At 35.2% G+C, this 19670-nt stretch overlaps 1 protein-coding gene across 2 annotated transcripts in view; it reads left to right on the top strand.

Moving 5' to 3' along the window:
• Smp_084540.1 (putative g patch domain-containing protein 1 (Evolutionarily conserved G-patch domain containing protein)) overlaps window positions 1-15612 on the top strand; it is a gene marked incomplete at both ends in the record, with an annotated part of 64587 nt that extends 48975 nt beyond the window's left edge. For both annotated transcript variants that reach the window (XM_018799477.1, XM_018799476.1), the window contains 5 exons: window positions 9534-9635; window positions 11172-11376; window positions 11971-12038; window positions 13313-13597; window positions 15463-15612. In XM_018799477.1, coding sequence (XP_018651262.1) covers window positions 9534-9635; window positions 11172-11376; window positions 11971-12038; window positions 13313-13597; window positions 15463-15612 — 810 coding nt within the window. The remainder of the gene's footprint in view (window positions 1-9533; window positions 9636-11171; window positions 11377-11970; window positions 12039-13312; window positions 13598-15462) is intronic.
• Window positions 15613-19670: the final 4058 nt, after the last annotated feature.

Here is a 19670-nt window from a genome sequence, read left to right as displayed (position 1 = left end):
GACTAAATGAGTTCATATACTTAGTCATAGTTGCGTTGTGATTGTGATGGGACTATTGCATTCGAAGGTAATTATCCTGTGTCACAATGTATATGTGTATATATGGGTCGTTCGTAATTCAACATTGTTAGTGGGTGTGCCTGAGTCCTCTGAGTAGTGGTTGTGCAGCTACAAGGGAATAAGTAGACAAGTGTGTGGTAATGCGATGTAGTTGGAATGACTTGACAAAGCTTTGAATACGGACAGCTGACTTGAGTGACATTGATGTTTGTGGTTGTGGTAAATGTAGTGACATTGATGTTTGTGGTTGTGGTAAATGTAATCACGTATGATATTTGTGTCTAATATATAAATATATATATATATATATATATATTAGTTATGTGCGAAGGATATTAGTTGTGTTATTGCCCGTAGAGTGTTGGTCAATGTGTCGCGGTCTCTGTCACTTGTTGCTGACTGAGAGGAGTGTTGTTCCCGGAGATGCATTGTTTCAGTATGGTGTGTTTGTTTTGATTTGAGGATTAGGTGTTGTGAATAGTATTAGTACATTGGGATTTGTGGAATGATGGTAATCTGTGTTTGTGTGATGTGTGTTCTGCCTGAAAGATGTTGTTGATTTAGCGCGATGCAATTGCCCGAGTTGCGTATGATGTTGGATTTTGTCTACTGAATTGATGTGAAGTAGTATATGTGGTTGGTGTTTTTGAATATTGTAATTGATGTTTGCGAGTGCATTTGTGTATTTGATGGTGATTTTTGTTGAGAATTGGTTTTTCGTTATAAATGTTTATGTAGTGAGAGTGTAATATGGTGATGCGAATGGTTGTGTATGTTGTTAGTGTGAAATGTTTGCTAATTGATGATTGAGTGTAATGTGTTGAAGAATAATAGGTATGTTATTGTTGAATCGTTTGCTTAAACTTACTTGGCGCCGGGACCAGGGTGATCACGAATGCCCTGGCCCCAGGTGGAGGCTCGCCATTGCACTCCGGCGTGTTGAAGCCTGCGACGATCCCTAATTGGGCTCGCTCGGACGCGTAGTTTTTGTCAGTGGGGAGGTCTTCGGATCATCCCTTTGAATAACAATATAGCTCCCTCTTCACTCAACTACTGCCAACCACACGCAAATCTAACACCAACATCTACCACACCAGACACATATTCAAACTAAACAGAAAGCACCAAACTATCGCTCGAATAAACTCACCTTCACCCACTTCATACACTCTACTTTCATTCCACAATATAACGACCCATCAATCATCCATAAACAGACAACAATTGCCTTCACAAATACATCATACACAAATAAATACTTACACCATTTCACTCATTCCATAAACACCAGCTCTTACACAACCCAACAGATAGACACTGGTTCACTGGTACTTCGCACTAACAGATACCATGACATTGTCATTCTTCGTGCACATTTCCATCTACCGAACTTCACACTGATCTAGTTGACTAAATGAGTTCATATACTTAGTCATAGTTGCGTTGTGATTGTGATGGGACTATTGCATTCGAAGGTAATTATCCTGTGTCACAATGTATATGTGTATATATGGGTCGTTCGTAATTCAACATTGTTAGTGGGTGTGCCTGAGTCCTCTGAGTAGTGGTTGTGCAGCTACAAGGGAATAAGTAGACAAGTGTGTGGTAATGCGATGTAGTTGGAATGACTTGACAAAGCTTTGAATACGGACAGCTGACTTGAGTGACATTGATGTTTGTGGTTGTGGTAAATGTAATCACGTATGATATTTGTGTCTAATATATATATATATATATATATATATATATATATTAGTTATGTGAGAAGGATATTAGTTGTGTTATTGCCCGTAGAGTGTTGGTCAATGTGTCGCGGTCTCTGTCACTTGTTGCTGACTGAGAGGAGTGTTGTTCCCGGAGATGCATTGTTTCAGTATGGTGTGTTTGTTTTGATTTGAGGATTAGGTGTTGTGAATAGTATTAGTACATTGGGATTTGTGGAATGATGGTAATCTGTGTTTGTGTGATGTGTGTTCTGCCTGAAAGATGTTGTTGATTTAGCGCGATGCAATTGCCCGAGTTGCGTATGATGTTGGATTTTGTCTACTGAATTGATGTGAAGTAGTATATGTGGTTGGTGTTTTTGAATATTGTAATTGATGTTTGCGAGTGCATTTGTGTATTTGATGGTGATTTTTGTTGAGAATTGGTTTTTCGTTATAAATGTTTATGTAGTGAGAGTGTAATATGGTGATGCGAATGGTTGTGTATGTTGTTAGTGTGAAATGTTTGCTAATTGATGATTGAGTGTAATGTGTTGAAGAATAATAGGTATGTTATTGTTGAATCGTTTGCTTAAACTTACTTGGCGCCGGGACCAGGGTGATCACGAATGCCCTGGCCCCAGGTGGAGGCTCGCCATTGCACTCCGGCGTGTTGAAGCCTGCGACGATCCCTAATTGGGCTCGCTCGGACGCGTAGTTTTTGTCAGTGGGGAGGTCTTCGGATCATCCCTTTGAATAACAATATAGCTCCCTCTTCACTCAACTACTGCCAACCACACGCAAATCTAACACCAACATCTACCACACCAGACACATATTCAAACTAAACAGAAAGCACCAAACTATCGCTCGAATAAACTCACCTTCACCCACTTCATACACTCTACTTTCATTCCACAATATAACGACCCATCAATCATCCATAAACAGACAACAATTGCCTTCACAAATACATCATACACAAATAAATACTTACACCATTTCACTCATTCCATAAACACCAGCTCTTACACAACCCAACAGATAGACACTGGTTCACTGGTACTTCGCACTAACAGATACCATGACATTGTCATTCTTCGTGCACATTTCCATCTACCGAACTTCACACTGATCTAGTTGACTAAATGAGTTCATATACTTAGTCATAGTTGCGTTGTGATTGTGATGGGACTATTGCATTCGAAGGTAATTATCCTGTGTCACAATGTATATGTGTATATATGGGTCGTTCGTAATTCAACATTGTTAGTGGGTGTGCCTGAGTCCTCTGAGTAGTGGTTGTGCAGCTACAAGGGAATAAGTAGACAAGTGTGTGGTAATGCGATGTAGTTGGAATGACTTGACAAAGCTTTGAATACGGACAGCTGACTTGAGTGACATTGATGTTTGTGGTTGTGGTAAATGTAATCACGTATGATATTTGTGTCTAATATATATATATATATATATATATATATATATATTAGTTATGTGAGAAGGATATTAGTTGTGTTATTGCCCGTAGAGTGTTGGTCAATGTGTCGCGGTCTCTGTCACTTGTTGCTGACTGAGAGGAGTGTTGTTCCCGGAGATGCATTGTTTCAGTATGGTGTGTTTGTTTTGATTTGAGGATTAGGTGTTGTGAATAGTATTAGTACATTGGGATTTGTGGAATGATGGTAATCTGTGTTTGTGTGATGTGTGTTCTGCCTGAAAGATGTTGTTGATTTAGCGCGATGCAATTGCCCGAGTTGCGTATGATGTTGGATTTTGTCTACTGAATTGATGTGAAGTAGTATATGTGGTTGGTGTTTTTGAATATTGTAATTGATGTTTGCGAGTGCATTTGTGTATTTGATGGTGATTTTTGTTGAGAATTGGTTTTTCGTTATAAATGTTTATGTAGTGAGAGTGTAATATGGTGATGCGAATGGTTGTGTATGTTGTTAGTGTGAAATGTTTGCTAATTGATGATTGAGTGTAATGTGTTGAAGAATAATAGGTATGTTATTGTTGAATCGTTTGCTTAAACTTACTTGGCGCCGGGACCAGGGTGATCACGAATGCCCTGGCCCCAGGTGGAGGCTCGCCATTGCACTCCGGCGTGTTGAAGCCTGCGACGATCCCTAATTGGGCTCGCTCGGACGCGTAGTTTTTGTCAGTGGGGAGGTCTTCGGATCATCCCTTTGAATAACAATATAGCTCCCTCTTCACTCAACTACTGCCAACCACACGCAAATCTAACACCAACATCTACCACACCAGACACATATTCAAACTAAACAGAAAGCACCAAACTATCGCTCGAATAAACTCACCTTCACCAACTTCATACACTTTACTTTCATTCCACAATATAACGACCCATCAATCATCCATAAACAGACAACAATTGCCTTCACAAATACATCATACACAAATAAATACTTACACCATTTCACTCATTCCATAAACACCAGCTCTTACACAACCCAACAGATAGACACTGGTTCACTGGTACTTCGCACTAACAGATACCATGACATTGTCATTCTTCGTGCACATTTCCATCTACCGAACTTCACACTGATCTAGTTGACTAAATGAGTTCATATACTTAGTCATAGTTGCGTTGTGATTGTGATGGGACTATTGCATTCGAAGGTAATTATCCTGTGTCACAATGTATATGTGTATATATGGGTCGTTCGTAATTCAACATTGTTAGTGGGTGTGCCTGAGTCCTCTGAGTAGTGGTTGTGCAGCTACAAGGGAATAAGTAGACAAGTGTGTGGTAATGCGATGTAGTTGGAATGACTTGACAAAGCTTTGAATACGGACAGCTGACTTGAGTGACATTGATGTTTGTGGTTGTGGTAAATGTAATCACGTATGATATTTGTGTCTAATATATATATATATATATATATATATATATATATATATATTAGTTATGTGAGAAGGATATTAGTTGTGTTATTGCCCGTAGAGTGTTGGTCAATGTGTCGCGGTCTCTGTCACTTGTTGCTGACTGAGAGGAGTGTTGTTCCCGGAGATGCATTGTTTCAGTATGGTGTGTTTGTTTTGATTTGAGGATTAGGTGTTGTGAATAGTATTAGTACATTGGGATTTGTGGAATGATGGTAATCTGTGTTTGTGTGATGTGTGTTCTGCCTGAAAGATGTTGTTGATTTAGCGCGATGCAATTGCCCGAGTTGCGTATGATGTTGGATTTTGTCTACTGAATTGATGTGAAGTAGTATATGTGGTTGGTGTTTTTGAATATTGTAATTGATGTTTGCGAGTGCATTTGTGTATTTGATGGTGATTTTTGTTGAGAATTGGTTTTTCGTTATAAATGTTTATGTAGTGAGAGTGTAATATGGTGATGCGAATGGTTGTGTATGTTGTTAGTGTGAAATGTTTGCTAATTGATGATTGAGTGTAATGTGTTGAAGAATAATAGGTATGTTATTGTTGAATCGTTTGCTTAAACTTACTTGGCGCCGGGACCAGGGTGATCACGAATGCCCTGGCCCCAGGTGGAGGCTCGCCATTGCACTCCGGCGTGTTGAAGCCTGCGACGATCCCTAATTGGGCTCGCTCGGACGCGTAGTTTTTGTCAGTGGGGAGGTCTTCGGATCATCCCTTTGAATAACAATATAGCTCCCTCTTCACTCAACTACTGCCAACCACACGCAAATCTAACACCAACATCTACCACACCAGACACATATTCAAACTAAACAGAAAGCACCAAACTATCGCTCGAATAAACTCACCTTCACCCACTTCATACACTCTACTTTCATTCCACAATATAACGACCCATCAATCATCCATAAACAGACAACAATTGCCTTCACAAATACATCATACACAAATAAATACTTACACCATTTCACTCATTCCATAAACACCAGCTCTTACACAACCCAACAGATAGACACTGGTTCACTGGTACTTCGCACTAACAGATACCATGACATTGTCATTCTTCGTGCACATTTCCATCTACCGAACTTCACACTGATCTAGTTGATTAAATGAGTTCATATACTTAGTCATAGTTGCGTTGTGATTGTGATGGGACTATTGCATTCGAAGGTAATTATCCTGTGTCACAATGTATATGTGTATATATGGGTCGTTCGTAATTCAACATTGTTAGTGGGTGTGCCTGAGTCCTCTGAGTAGTGGTTGTGCAGCTACAAGGGAATAAGTAGACAAGTGTGTGGTAATGCGATGTAGTTGGAATGACTTGACAAAGCTTTGAATACGGACAGCTGACTTGAGTGACATTGATGTTTGTGGTTGTGGTAAATGTAATCACGTATGATATTTGTGTCTAATATATATATATATATATATTAGTTATGTGAGAAGGATATTAGTTGTGTTATTGCCCGTAGAGTGTTGGTCAATGTGTCGCGGTCTCTGTCACTTGTTGCTGACTGAGAGGAGTGTTGTTCCCGGAGATGCATTGTTTCAGTATGGTGTGTTTGTTTTGATTTGAGGATTAGGTGTTGTGAATAGTATTAGTACATTGGGATTTGTGGAATGATGGTAATCTGTGTTTGTGTGATGTGTGTTCTGCCTGAAAGATGTTGTTGATTTAGCGCGATGCAATTGCCCGAGTTGCGTATGATGTTGGATTTTGTCTACTGAATTGATGTGAAGTAGTATATGTGGTTGGTGTTTTTGAATATTGTAATTGATGTTTGCGAGTGCATTTGTGTATTTGATGGTGATTTTTGTTGAGAATTGGTTTTTCGTTATAAATGTTTATGTAGTGAGAGTGTAATATGGTGATGCGAATGGTTGTGTATGTTGTTAGTGTGAAATGTTTGCTAATTGATGATTGAGTGTAATGTGTTGAAGAATAATAGGTATGTTATTGTTGAATCGTTTGCTTAAACTTACTTGGCGCCGGGACCAGGGTGATCACGAATGCCCTGGCCCCAGGTGGAGGCTCGCCATTGCACTCCGGCGTGTTGAAGCCTGCGACGATCCCTAATTGGGCTCGCTCGGACGCGTAGTTTTTGTCAGTGGGGAGGTCTTCGGATCATCCCTTTGAATAACAATATAGCTCCCTCTTCACTCAACTACTGCCAACCACACGCAAATCTAACACCAACATCTACCACACCAGACACATATTCAAACTAAACAGAAAGCACCAAACTATCGCTCGAATAAACTCACCTTCACCCACTTCATACACTCTACTTTCATTCCACAATATAACGACCCATCAATCATCCATAAACAGACAACAATTGCCTTCACAAATACATCATACACAAATAAATACTTACACCATTTCACTCATTCCATAAACACCAGCTCTTACACAACCCAACAGATAGACACTGGTTCACTGGTACTTCGCACTAACAGATACCATGACATTGTCATTCTTCGTGCACATTTCCATCTACCGAACTTCACACTGATCTAGTTGACTAAATGAGTTCATATACTTAGTCATAGTTGCGTTGTGATTGTGATGGGACTATTGCATTCGAAGGTAATTATCCTGTGTCACAATGTATATGTGTATATCACAATGTATATGTGTATATATGGGTCGTTCGTAATTCAACATTGTTAGTGGGTGTGCCTGAGTCCTCTGAGTAGTGGTTGTGCAGCTACAAGGGAATAAGTAGACAAGTGTGTGGTAATGCGATGGAATACGGACAGCTGACTTGAGTGACATTGATGTTTGTGGTTGTGGTAAATGATGTTTGTGGTTGTGGTAAATGTAATCACGTATGATATTTGTGTCTAATATATATATATAAATATATATATATATATATATTAGTTATGTGAGAAGGATATTAGTTGTGTTATTGCTTGTTGCTGACTGAGAGGAGTGTTGTTCCCGGAGATGCATTGTTTCAGTATGGTGTGTTTGTTTTGATTTGAGGATTAGGTGTTGTGAATAGTATTAGTACATTGGGATTTGTGGAATGATGGTATTAGTACATTGGGATTTGTGGAATGATGGTAATCTGTGTTTGTGTGATGTGTGTTCTGCCTGAAAGATGTTGTTGATTTAGCGCGATGCAATTGCCCGAGTTGCGTATGATGTTGGATTTTGTCTACTGAATTGATGTGAAGTAGTATATGTGGTTGGTGTTTTTGAATATTGTAATTGATGTTTGCGAGTGCATTTGTGTATTTGATGGTGATTTTTGTTGAGAATTGGTTTTTCGTTATAAATGTTTATGTAGTGAGAGTGTAATATGGTGATGCGAATGGTTGTGTATGTTGTTAGTGTGAAATGTTTGCTAATTGATGATTGAGTGTAATGTGTTGAAGAATAATAGGTATGTTATTGTTGAATCGTTTGCTTAAACTTACTTGGCGCCGGGACCAGGGTGATCACGAATGCCCTGGCCCCAGGTGGAGGCTCGCCATTGCACTCCGGCGTGTTGAAGCCTGCGACGATCCCTAATTGGGCTCGCTCGGACGCGTAGTTTTTGTCAGTGGGGAGGTCTTCGGATCATCCCTTTGAATAACAATATAGCTCCCTCTTCACTCAACTACTGCCAACCACACGCAAATCTAACACCAACATCTACCACACCAGACACATATTCAAACTAAACAGAAAGCACCAAACTATCGCTCGAATAAACTCACCTTCACCCACTTCATACACTCTACTTTCATTCCACAATATAACGACCCATCAATCATCCATAAACAGACAACAATTGCCTTCACAAATACATCATACACAAATAAATACTTACACCATTTCACTCATTCCATAAACACCAGCTCTTACACAACCCAACAGATAGACACTGGTTCACTGGTACTTCGCACTAACAGATACCATGACATTGTCATTCTTCGTGCACATTTCCATCTACCGAACTTCACACTGATCTAGTTGACTAAATGAGTTCATATACTTAGTCATAGTTGCGTTGTGATTGTGATGGGACTATTGCATTCGAAGGTAATTATCCTGTGTCACAATGTATATGTGTATATATGGGTCGTTCGTAATTCAACATTGTTAGTGGGTGTGCCTGAGTCCTCTGAGTAGTGGTTGTGCAGCTACAAGGGAATAAGTAGACAAGTGTGTGGTAATGCGATGTAGTTGGAATGACTTGACAAAGCTTTGAATACGGACAGCTGACTTGAGTGACATTGATGTTTGTGGTTGTGGTAAATGTAATCAAGTATGATATTTGTTTGTGATATATATATACCTTGCACACAGCTAATTACTGACACCACACCTGTGCACTATTTTTGCAATTATACTCGAACATTTCTTTCCTGGTTTCGCTGAGAATTTCTTTGTTTTTATTTGTATTTATGTGGGTTTGTCTATTTCGTTGAGTTTTGGTTTCTTTTTTGTCTGTTTTGCTTATTTTTCTTATATTTCCTGTTATTATTCTGTATTTTTGTTTTGTGTTCACCGGATATTACTGAAAGTGCTTTTTTGTGAATAATTTCTTTTGTCGTTTTCCCCTGTTTTTTATTCTTTTTCTGTTGTTTCGATGCTTTTCACTTCGTCCTGAATTGACCTTCCTCTCTTCTTTTTGTTTATCAATATATCAGTGTTGGAAGTATTGGTAATCTCCTTGACATGTTCTTCACTTTTTCCTTTTTATGTGGTGGTTGTTCATAATCTTCTATTTTATGTATAATTTATGTTGTAGTTTTTTGCTTGTCTTAGATATGACTTACTTTGATGAAATATTCTATAGTGTTTGGTAGCAGTTTTTTAACAAACTATTTTTCTTCTTTTCTTAATAATAGTTGCAATGTGAAGTTATTTACGATACAGATACTCGTCAGTATTCTCTATTGGATAGAGGTTCTAATTTCAGCACCACTATCAATGGGATTACATTGCCAAAGGTAATTCATAATTTTAAATTTTTTTATTCTATATGTATTTACCTTAGAAAATGTTAGTTTATTGTTTTATCTGATTAGTAGTTTTGTTTTTGGTAGTTTTTATTGATTACTGATAATGTCCAGAAGAAATTTTTATCATATTCATATATAAATTAAGAACTAGATTCTGCTAAAAATAAATTTCGATTGTTCATTCATTAATCCTCTTTTGCATCACTTAACAACTAGTTTTCTAATGCAATTAATATGTACATGTCTAATAGTTGTGAGACTCTATAAATTTATTATATATTTAGTTTACTATATCGAACATCAGGAAGACCAGACATGTACCTCGTATTGTTCCGTATTCTTTATATATAACTGGTCACGGTATTAGATTTAGTGTAAGCAGGTGACAAACGTTTGATTTTGATGAAGCTAGTTTTTTTTCAAAAAGGATTCTTCTTTTAGTGTGTTAAATAAAGAGAGATTAACGACAGCTTATGTCCTACATGTATGGCGAAATACAGTTATTGTGAGTAGATTTAATGAGTTGCAATTAGTTGGACACAGATACTCATTGATAGAATAATAGTAAAAAGAAAAACACATTCATTAACTTATGTATTCATTTCTACGTCAAATGTAATATCTAACAGCATTGAGATGGATTTGATTGGTGATAAAATACGGTCCTGATTTTTTGGTTATTATACATTTTGACTAGTTTATCTTTTATATTTAAATCTAGTTAGTGGATAACTCTAATAAATAATATAACTCCGACTGTAACCTTAAACTTAATCTGATTACAGGAGTTTAGTAAGAATAACATAAACACATACATACATACATGCAAAACACCATACATTTTACATAAAACGATCTTTATTTATTCTGTAAACAGATTCAACATTTGAATATTACTGGAAAATTATCTAGTGAGGAATTGTTTATTTTTTCTTAAACAAAACTCATCGGTTTTAAATAATTTTGCTTTTAATCATTCTCATAAAAAGAACCTGGGGCCATCGAAGTACCACTGAGCGAAAAATCATCAGGACTATTGAATTCCAGTTGCTAAAATTGCTTTTTTTCCAAACACAAGCATCTCAAAATTAGGGTGTATAAACATGTATCAAAATGGGTGCAGAAACAAATAGAATCAAATGACCCAATAAGAGTAGAGGATAAACGTCCATCATCCTCTATTGCCAAACATGTAATCGAAACAGACCATAAGATTGATCTTAACTCAGCTTTTGTGGTGTTGTATAAAAGTGTAAAAGGGCGTATACTAAGGTTTATTGAAGTCTTAGCCATACGAAAATTCAAATCCCCTTTGTGTATTCAAAAACAGTGTGTTCTCACCTTAAACCTACCCTGGTAATATTAGCTTATTATCTAGAGTGACTAGGTTTCAAATTGTTTCCACATTATTATTATTATTATTATTATTAGCCTTGTCTACTCTTACCCCCCCCCATTTCCAGTCTAGTTGACCTTTTATTTTTATATATGTTCCCTTCTTTTTCTTGTTTTCTTTTATTTAAGTGTAAATCATCCATATTACGTCATGGTGATATAATACGATTAGGATCAACTCGTTTACTTGTACACATACATAATGGTAATGAAACATGTGGACAATGTGATCCAGACGAGATTAAGGCTGCTTTAACTTCAATTGTAGACGTCAGTGAAACAATCAATTCTGCAAATCATAAGAATACAGAAAATCTAACTGGAACTATACCAAGTAATTAATTATAAAGACTTTTTCTTTATGCGTTGCATTATTTAGAAAATGATTTCTTCTAACTGAGAAATTATGCATTTAATTATACTGATCATAAGACAGGCAAATATAATTGACTACATTGAATAATCTGGCTATTTGACCAACAAACTAAAGTTGGTAGTGTAAACCATTCAGTTACAACTGATTGGTTTAATGCTATAATGTTCACTATGCGACTCTTAAAGTCCTGGGTTCAATCTTGTTTGAAATTTGCGTCCATATTACTGAGGAGAATCAAACTATAATGAAAGAACTGTTTAATTCATTCTGGTTTTTGGCCAGCTATTATTTTCGTTTGATAATTGAGATAACCTTGACTTCAGACAATATTAAGGTAGTCCGCACAGGATGCACATATGCCAACAAGAGACTGACCAATTTCAGTCCTAAATAACAATAAGAAGAAACAAGTAAACAACAACAAGTGAATTTGAAAGTAATACTTTTGGTTATTGCTAAATAATCTAGTTTTAATTACTTCCTTTTTTTCTTCTAAATGACCAAATTTTATTTTGTTTTCCTTTCAAATCATCGGAATCAAAAATAAAACAGCATCTTCATCAAAAGATGCTGAAAGAAGAGCTAAATTAGATGAAATAAAAAAAAAATATGGTTTAAAGGTAAGTTACCTGTTTCTTTTTTTTTCTTCCGTTATCCTAATAAGAATGGAATCTTCCACGTTGGTGCAGTTTACCTTCTTGGATAATATTGTTTGTTATTGTCATATTAAATTAATAAATGATTAGTATTAGTCCTAACTGTAGAAAATGCAAAGGATATTAGAGAATCTCTGATGTGTGATTTCTTTTTGTTTACTGAAAAATTAAACTATTTAATAATTCGGCTTTGAATTTGTAAAGTTTTAAATGTAGTAATAATGATTAGAAAGCCTAAGTTGCATAGAGGGATGCAAACCTCCAGTTGACAGAAAGGATATTAAATGATTGATCATTTTAAGTTTCGTTTAAGTTTGTTTTTTTTGTTGCTTAAAATGTAGAGCATAATTTTAATGGTTTTATTTAGCTTCACTTAGCGTTTTGATTGATCAACTTGTCTCATGGTATACTTTTGTGAAACGCGAATGACGTTATCTTTAGGGTACCTTTCATAAACTGACATTTTTATAGGTATATCTGGCAATCTTATCTCAGTATCTATGTTCGGAATGAATGATGTTTTTGTCTGGATAGTTTAGAACTGAATGATATACTTAATATATCATCCTAATGACTGAGCTACACAAAACTAAACAACTGGTTATATTCGACATTATTGTTACAAAACAATTGGGATATTGTAAGCGTTACATTGACACTGATTAGCTTACCACTGAGCTGTTTATTTATAATAAAAGCTTGTCTAGACATTACTGTCATTAATTCACCTTTATTGCAAATACTTTTCTACGTGCATTCTTCGGGAAATATGCTAGGATAATTGTCATCTGCTGTTAAACGGCATTATCGAGATTAAAACTCTTCGGGTACTGACAAGTTTCTTTAATGCCTTTTTTGGCTAAATCTGTATAAAATATTCTTACTTTGATAAGTTTATATTAACTTACACTGGCTTTAATTAGCGATTTAACAAAAGTAAATTGTATTGAGTTTTAACAAATTGACTTAAGTTAAAAATGTGAATCATAAGATATCAATTCAGTTATCTCAAGGCGTCATGCTTACCGTATACCCTAGAATCTTCAGTTCGATCTCTCTTGTAGTTTCAGTTACGTACTGTTGAGAAGTCTCATACTAGAACGAAACAGTTGTTTCTTTCTCCATGGTATGAAATAATTGTTTAGCTAAAGTCAGTTCATTATGTATATGATCTTCGAAAACAAGTACAATAAGCTTTTTTTTTCTAAAAATAACTTTGTTTACATTTCAATCAATAGTTTCCACGAATAAGACCTCAAGCAAAAACAGACAAACAATATATGGATCGTGCTGCACAACGACGTGCAATCGAAGCGAATTTAAAAGCAGCAGGTTATCCATTACCTCCTGCACCAGGTGTAATAATACATCAAATTAATAAAACTCCACTAATAACTCGACCAACACCAGCCAGTGTACATAAACCGATTGGAGATGAAAATAAAGGAGCTAAATTATTAGCTAAAATGGGTTGGACACCTGGTCAAGGATTGGGTAAAAGTAAAACTGGAATTTCAGAACCGGTAATTGATTTTCACTAGTTTGATTCTATTTTTACTGTTTAATTCTTCTTTAACCTAAAAATAATAATAACTGGTAAATTTTTTTGTAGATTAGTGAATAATGGGTAACTATTTCCTACTTATTCAAAATTATTTAAGCGTGCATCATCTTTTTTTTACATATTGCGATTTATGAAATAGTCAAGTTTGACTAGAAAAAAGTGATGAGATTTCCAACTGAAAACATTGTAATTAATTGACAATTAACCAGTTACAAACAAAAGATGTTTATGGATAACGAAATTTAACCATAAATACAAATTCCTTGAACACTGTTTCCTGACTTAGTTCATTAAATTCTACTCATCAGGTCCGTTAGGGTGTCAGACGAATATTTCAGTACTGTATTTCATGATAAGCCATTTAGGAAGTTAGAGATGATAATGTTTAATTTTCCTTTGTATTCACTTTATGTTAATGAAAAACTTGTATACACAATGACTCAACCGCACTTCAGAAACGCTTTCCATGGTATCAAACAGATTACACCATATTTTGGAAAAAAAAGTTAGAGTTATGGCAAAATAATTGACTGATTACATGTTGAGATGGTCGACATGGTTGAACTGATAACTTAATGAAGTTACCGACTACAGAATTTCAACCGAATAGATTTCAGACGACGTAACCATTGGCTAATTATCTGAATATGTTGTTGAAGTATAACCCATAAATTAGTGGTTTGTATACTACTCGGTTTTGAGCCACTCTACTTTTCTGGGACCTACTGGTATTACCTGGTTGCCTAAACCCTAATAAGTAAAATGGGATTCGAACTTGCGACTTACAGGTTAACCAGCCTAGTACTTCTGCCACCAGACCATTATTTCAAACTATTGGTGAATTAAAGGTATCATCGATCGACAAAAGATTCATGCAAAATAAGATGACTTTCCAGATGACATGATTAGTTTACGGTGAAGATGAAAATCACACCTCTACTTTAAATAGAAACTGATGTTATCTAAAATAAAAAAGGTCGATATTATCATTGTAAAATCTAAATATTTTCAATCATCCCTGAATAGTTATCACAAATTTAAAAGTAGAATAAAATATGCATAAACAAGACAACTTAATGGTTAAAGCGTTTGATGTTTTGTACCATTAAGTTATAATAACAAATTCATTCCCCATCACAACGTAATATAAGCAAAGATGGATGGTGGCTAACAGTGGAATCGAGGACGCGCGTTTCGTCCTATTTCGGACTCATCAGCTGGATGTACCTGCATCTCAGAGTTGATGTTCACTCTGAAACTCGAACCCAGTACTTTTCGCTTCAAACACCATCACGTTATTCACTCAGCTACTGATTCCTGATAGCCACTTGCTTGTGCAAATAGGATGAAACGTGCGTCCTGGATTCCACTGCTAGCAGCTATCCATCTTTGCTTATAATGCTTGTGAACTAAGGCAATATCGAGGCAATACGCACAGTATGCACATATGCCAATAAGAGACTGACCAGTTGCAGTCCTAAGCATCAATGGGAAGATTCAAACAAGCAATACTAAGTGAATTAAAAGGTAATATAGTCTAGACAATTAAATAGTGTCATATCAGTCTACACATAAATAAAGTGTGCAGTAAAGTTAAGTACATAAACCTTTACTAAGTTAAAGTATTACATCAAATAACTACCCTTTTTAATTCAGTTGAATTTATTCTCTGTTTCGTAACATTTATGTTTCTTGTTTATCTAAAATATTTAAATAATAAAGTGTTCTTCCTTTATTTTTCAAAAAAATATTTTTCCTCCACAACTTGTTCTACACTACCATGATGGCGTTATTCAACTCTACTATTATATGTCAATATTCAAGATAACTGTTAATTTACGTATTAATCCACAAGCTGGTCTTGGTTCAAGTAATTCATCAAAAAACACAATATCGATTGATTCAACACCAAAAGAATTAACCCAAGCATATATTCGTGCAAAAACCAAAGAACGTTTTGATAAATTATCATAATTATTATTATTATAAAACTTATTTAATAATAATTGAAAAGCTATTTGTTTATGAATTTAGGTAATTAAATTATATATAAGAAAATAAATGTATATTTTATAAATAGAATTTTAATTATGGACTGATTTCTTTTTATTCTTCCTTCATGATTATCTGTTTCTGTTATTGTTAATTATCGTTAATACGCACTGCCGAGGAGTCCCATAATAGGACGAAACGACCGTCCAATGCTTCCAGGTTTTCCATGATGGTCTAGCTTCAATTGACTCATGATTTCAACTAAGAATTATACTTTTCTTAGTTTAAAATGTTTGTAATAAGATACTACAACTCTTGAAAATAAGAATATAGTTGAAATTAGTTTAGGATAATTTAGATATAAAAGCAGATGAAGTGTCAAAGCTATAATGGATGATAAAATTTACTAACTGTTATAATCTGGAATATTCTCAAAAGACCAATTAGATTTTAAAAAATGGCTGCATGTGATAGATTGTAAGCTTGTGTTAAGCGATTAACATTCAATTGCAAAGTCAAACTTGTATCCAATAAAATACTTTATAGAGTCAGCAAATGGTATGATAGTTCCTATTTTAATATTTCTGGTCATTGTTACTCAAAAACAATAAAATATAAATTCCAGGTTATCCTATTTCACTTGGAAAATCTTCCAATCCCAAAGCCCATTTCAGTTAATATGGGCACGTTAAGTTGATAGTCTTGGTAACAGCAGACATTTTCATGATGTTTTCCATTACCCAAGCTCTTAACTGGAAAAATTCCAAAATGGATAGAAGCTAGTATTATGAGTTATTAATTAATCCCAATGATACTTGTTAAATATCATTAGGTGGCCTAAGTGATGAAATATTTGCAGGTAAAATACGCGATTAAGTGGAGTTAAATTATATACCAGATTTAAAGCCACTTGGATCTATAATGTTTTAAGAAGAATGTCTGTTAAATACTATAGCCTGATCTCTAAGCCATTCCCAGAAATATAAGATATACTACTATGAGAACCACCTGTTACAGAGACATTGCGAACAACTGGACAAAACCCAATGATTTATTGAAGAAGAACAATTGACAACCAGGTTCAAAGATGTATTATACATTCCAGAACTACAAATATTGCCACTAATAACTACATCGTTGTGAAGTCCATGGAGTGAGGAAGTAATGAGAGGTCACTACACATGTGTTATTTTCCCTAGACTACATCCAATATTTTACAGCCGCATTGAAGGTGTAAAAGTTGAACAAGCTTGATTTAGTAGAACTGCACAAGGTTCAACAGTACCAATGTCCTAACTCCATTGACAAACACAAATGCTAACTTAATCCGGTACGTATGTCGTTTACTTGCAATATTTCTGTCACTACTACACTTTATGTACGTTTAAAGCAGTATATACTACTAACTGATATTCTTGAATGAAACACCGAGAACCAGAGCAGCTTTTGATTTTGCACCAAAATTGAAGGACCTCTTAAATTGAACAGATCTACTACATCTGCATCATAAACCAATGTAGTCACTTCCAATTTTCTTCACCAGTTATATGTGAGTGCTTATGTTTTGTAAAATATATAAAATAAAAGTGGTGAGAAAAAAGGGCATATTGAATAGTTTAAAAATGTGTATCCTGATAAGTGCAGTGCAAATAAAACTGAGACGTCTTGTTGGTTGAACGCTATATTCGGATCCTAAGTTAGTTTCGTAACCCCCTAGCTAGAATTATACAGTGACTTGAAGACGGGAGAAAAGGCACAAAACATGCGGGGAGCACTTTACTCCAAGGTTCGTTTTATATACAGAAAATATAGGGTTTTTATAGTATTTTAAAGTCCTTGGGTTTTACTGAAAATTCTAGAATGCTGCTAAACATAGTAACAGTGTATTAATCAGCCAATCAGAATCTCTACATGCGACTTTTCATTTTCGCTATGTTACTAACATAACTTCTAATCAAACGCTGATTGGATGAAATGCTCCTTAATGTTTCATGAGCTTGTCATGTCAATTGCGAGAAATTTGCAGGATCATCACAACAAAAACATTTAAAGAAGAGGTAGAAACTAAGCAGAAATATGTGTTCAAAATGAGTGTTTCGTGAAATATAGATGGGAGTCCTGAGCTAATTCGCCCTGTATACTGTGCTGTTCCACTCACCAAGTCTCGCTCTACCACTCGTTTCATTTCCGCCTTGATTTTACATGTCTTTTTTTCGATGACCACCAACATTTAAAACTCTTCACACAGGCTTTTTGAGACCGCACGTAATTTAGACAAAATAATATCAAAGGAATCCTGAAGGGTATAAATGAGATTGAATAATTACAAACTGATCTTCAGAAGGGAGCAGAGAAACTGTTCTATTATCTGAATTTTAATCTGATACACGACAACTGATTGGTTGATGAGTGAAGAGAAGATAAATGTAGTAAAAGCCTACATATTTGATCAAGAATGTACACAAACAAATGTATAAATATCTAGATTACAACTCATAACAAATGAGGAAATACGATGTACGTCAAAATAAGGCCTTTAACGTACAAAGATAGGACACAAGAGCTTCGTTTGAAATACAATTAATTTGGAATCGAAGAAAATATGACAAAAATTTCTAGACCAGACGAAAGTATAAGATTCGGAGAGTAAGTTACAAAAGCTAAATGATATTAAATAAAAACTAAGCAAACTTCCATAATTTGCCACTTCTTCCTCATTCTATTCAAATAAAATTTCTTTCCTCAAGGCTTTCAACCTCCATTCCAGATATAATTTAAAATATTGTTAAGACTAAGAAAGTACTATCAATATTTTTGCGTTATTGTGAGATGAAAAGGATCAGAGGATTGAACATTTAATTACAGTAGCTATACTAAAATAGATAAATATTAATGTCTACAGCTTTCGTTGATTCTAGTTACCATATTGATAAGTCTGTAAATTGAACTGTCAAACCGATTTCGTAGACACTTTTAATAACCCAAAACTAAACCTATATGGCACCTTGGATATGACAAAAAAAAGGTGAGAAGCGCAGACAAGTTTTACTCTAAGGTTAAAGTATCTACAGAAAAACGTGCATACTCATGCTGCTTAACATAATCTTGACTGCCTAAAAAGTTTCAAAAGCATATTGAACATATCATTAAGGCAATTATTCAATTAAAAGCGTGACAGGTAATTCGTCGTTCTCCTAGATATTTCCAAAAGACTGCTTAATACTAACTGGATAGAATTTAGTGAGACTATAATTTATGGACGACCTTTGAGTGACGTTAAAAAGATCTTGAGAATGTCCACTTACATACTACGGCTAATTGAGGGTTATAAACCAGTATAAGGAATAAGGATTATTATTTACAGTTGATAACTAGGGTTAGGAATTAGATATAGGGATTTCATCACGAACTGACATAAGCTATAATGACAAAATTCTATTTAGCCAAATGAACGAAATACTTTCGCGCCAAAATTCAAGACCTGTTATCGTAAATCTGATTGGTTCGTCCATAAATTATAGTCTCGCCGTATTTTGGAACTTTCCAACACAAATCCATTTCTAGGCGTTAAATGATGCATAAAATAAGTAATGTTTCAGCTTTCTTATTGTTGATGACATTAAATATCAAACTCACCCGTATTCACATATTTTCCTGGTACGAGAAGAAAAGTGAATGACCTTCTCCATATATTACTGTTTTTCCAGGTTTCTTTTTAGACTTAGTGCCATCCTCTGACTTATGACATGCATTACCAGAAGGACCCAAAGAAAGTATCATACTAAACGTCCTAATCACATCGGTCCGTAATTAGCCAGAAGGTTGTAAATAATACTTTCGCCTATTTAACAATTTTATCGTTTAACGTTTTGTACGAGGTGTCTTCTGTCGTGAATTTTTGTAAGCCTGTGGGTTATCACAGACAGTTGTGCTTGATATTTCTATAAAATCCCCATTTTGAAATAAATTACAAACCATAAGGTAAGACTCAATCCTTCTCTATTCTTATTCACATGTTCTGGTTGAGTTAAAAAAGAAAA

The sequence above is a fragment of the Schistosoma mansoni genome, chromosome 3 (genome assembly GCF_000237925.1).
Source record: "Schistosoma mansoni strain Puerto Rico chromosome 3, complete genome".
NCBI classification, from domain to species: Eukaryota; Metazoa; Platyhelminthes; class Trematoda; order Strigeidida; family Schistosomatidae; genus Schistosoma; species Schistosoma mansoni.
This window is presented reverse-complemented; position numbering and strand designations above follow the sequence as displayed.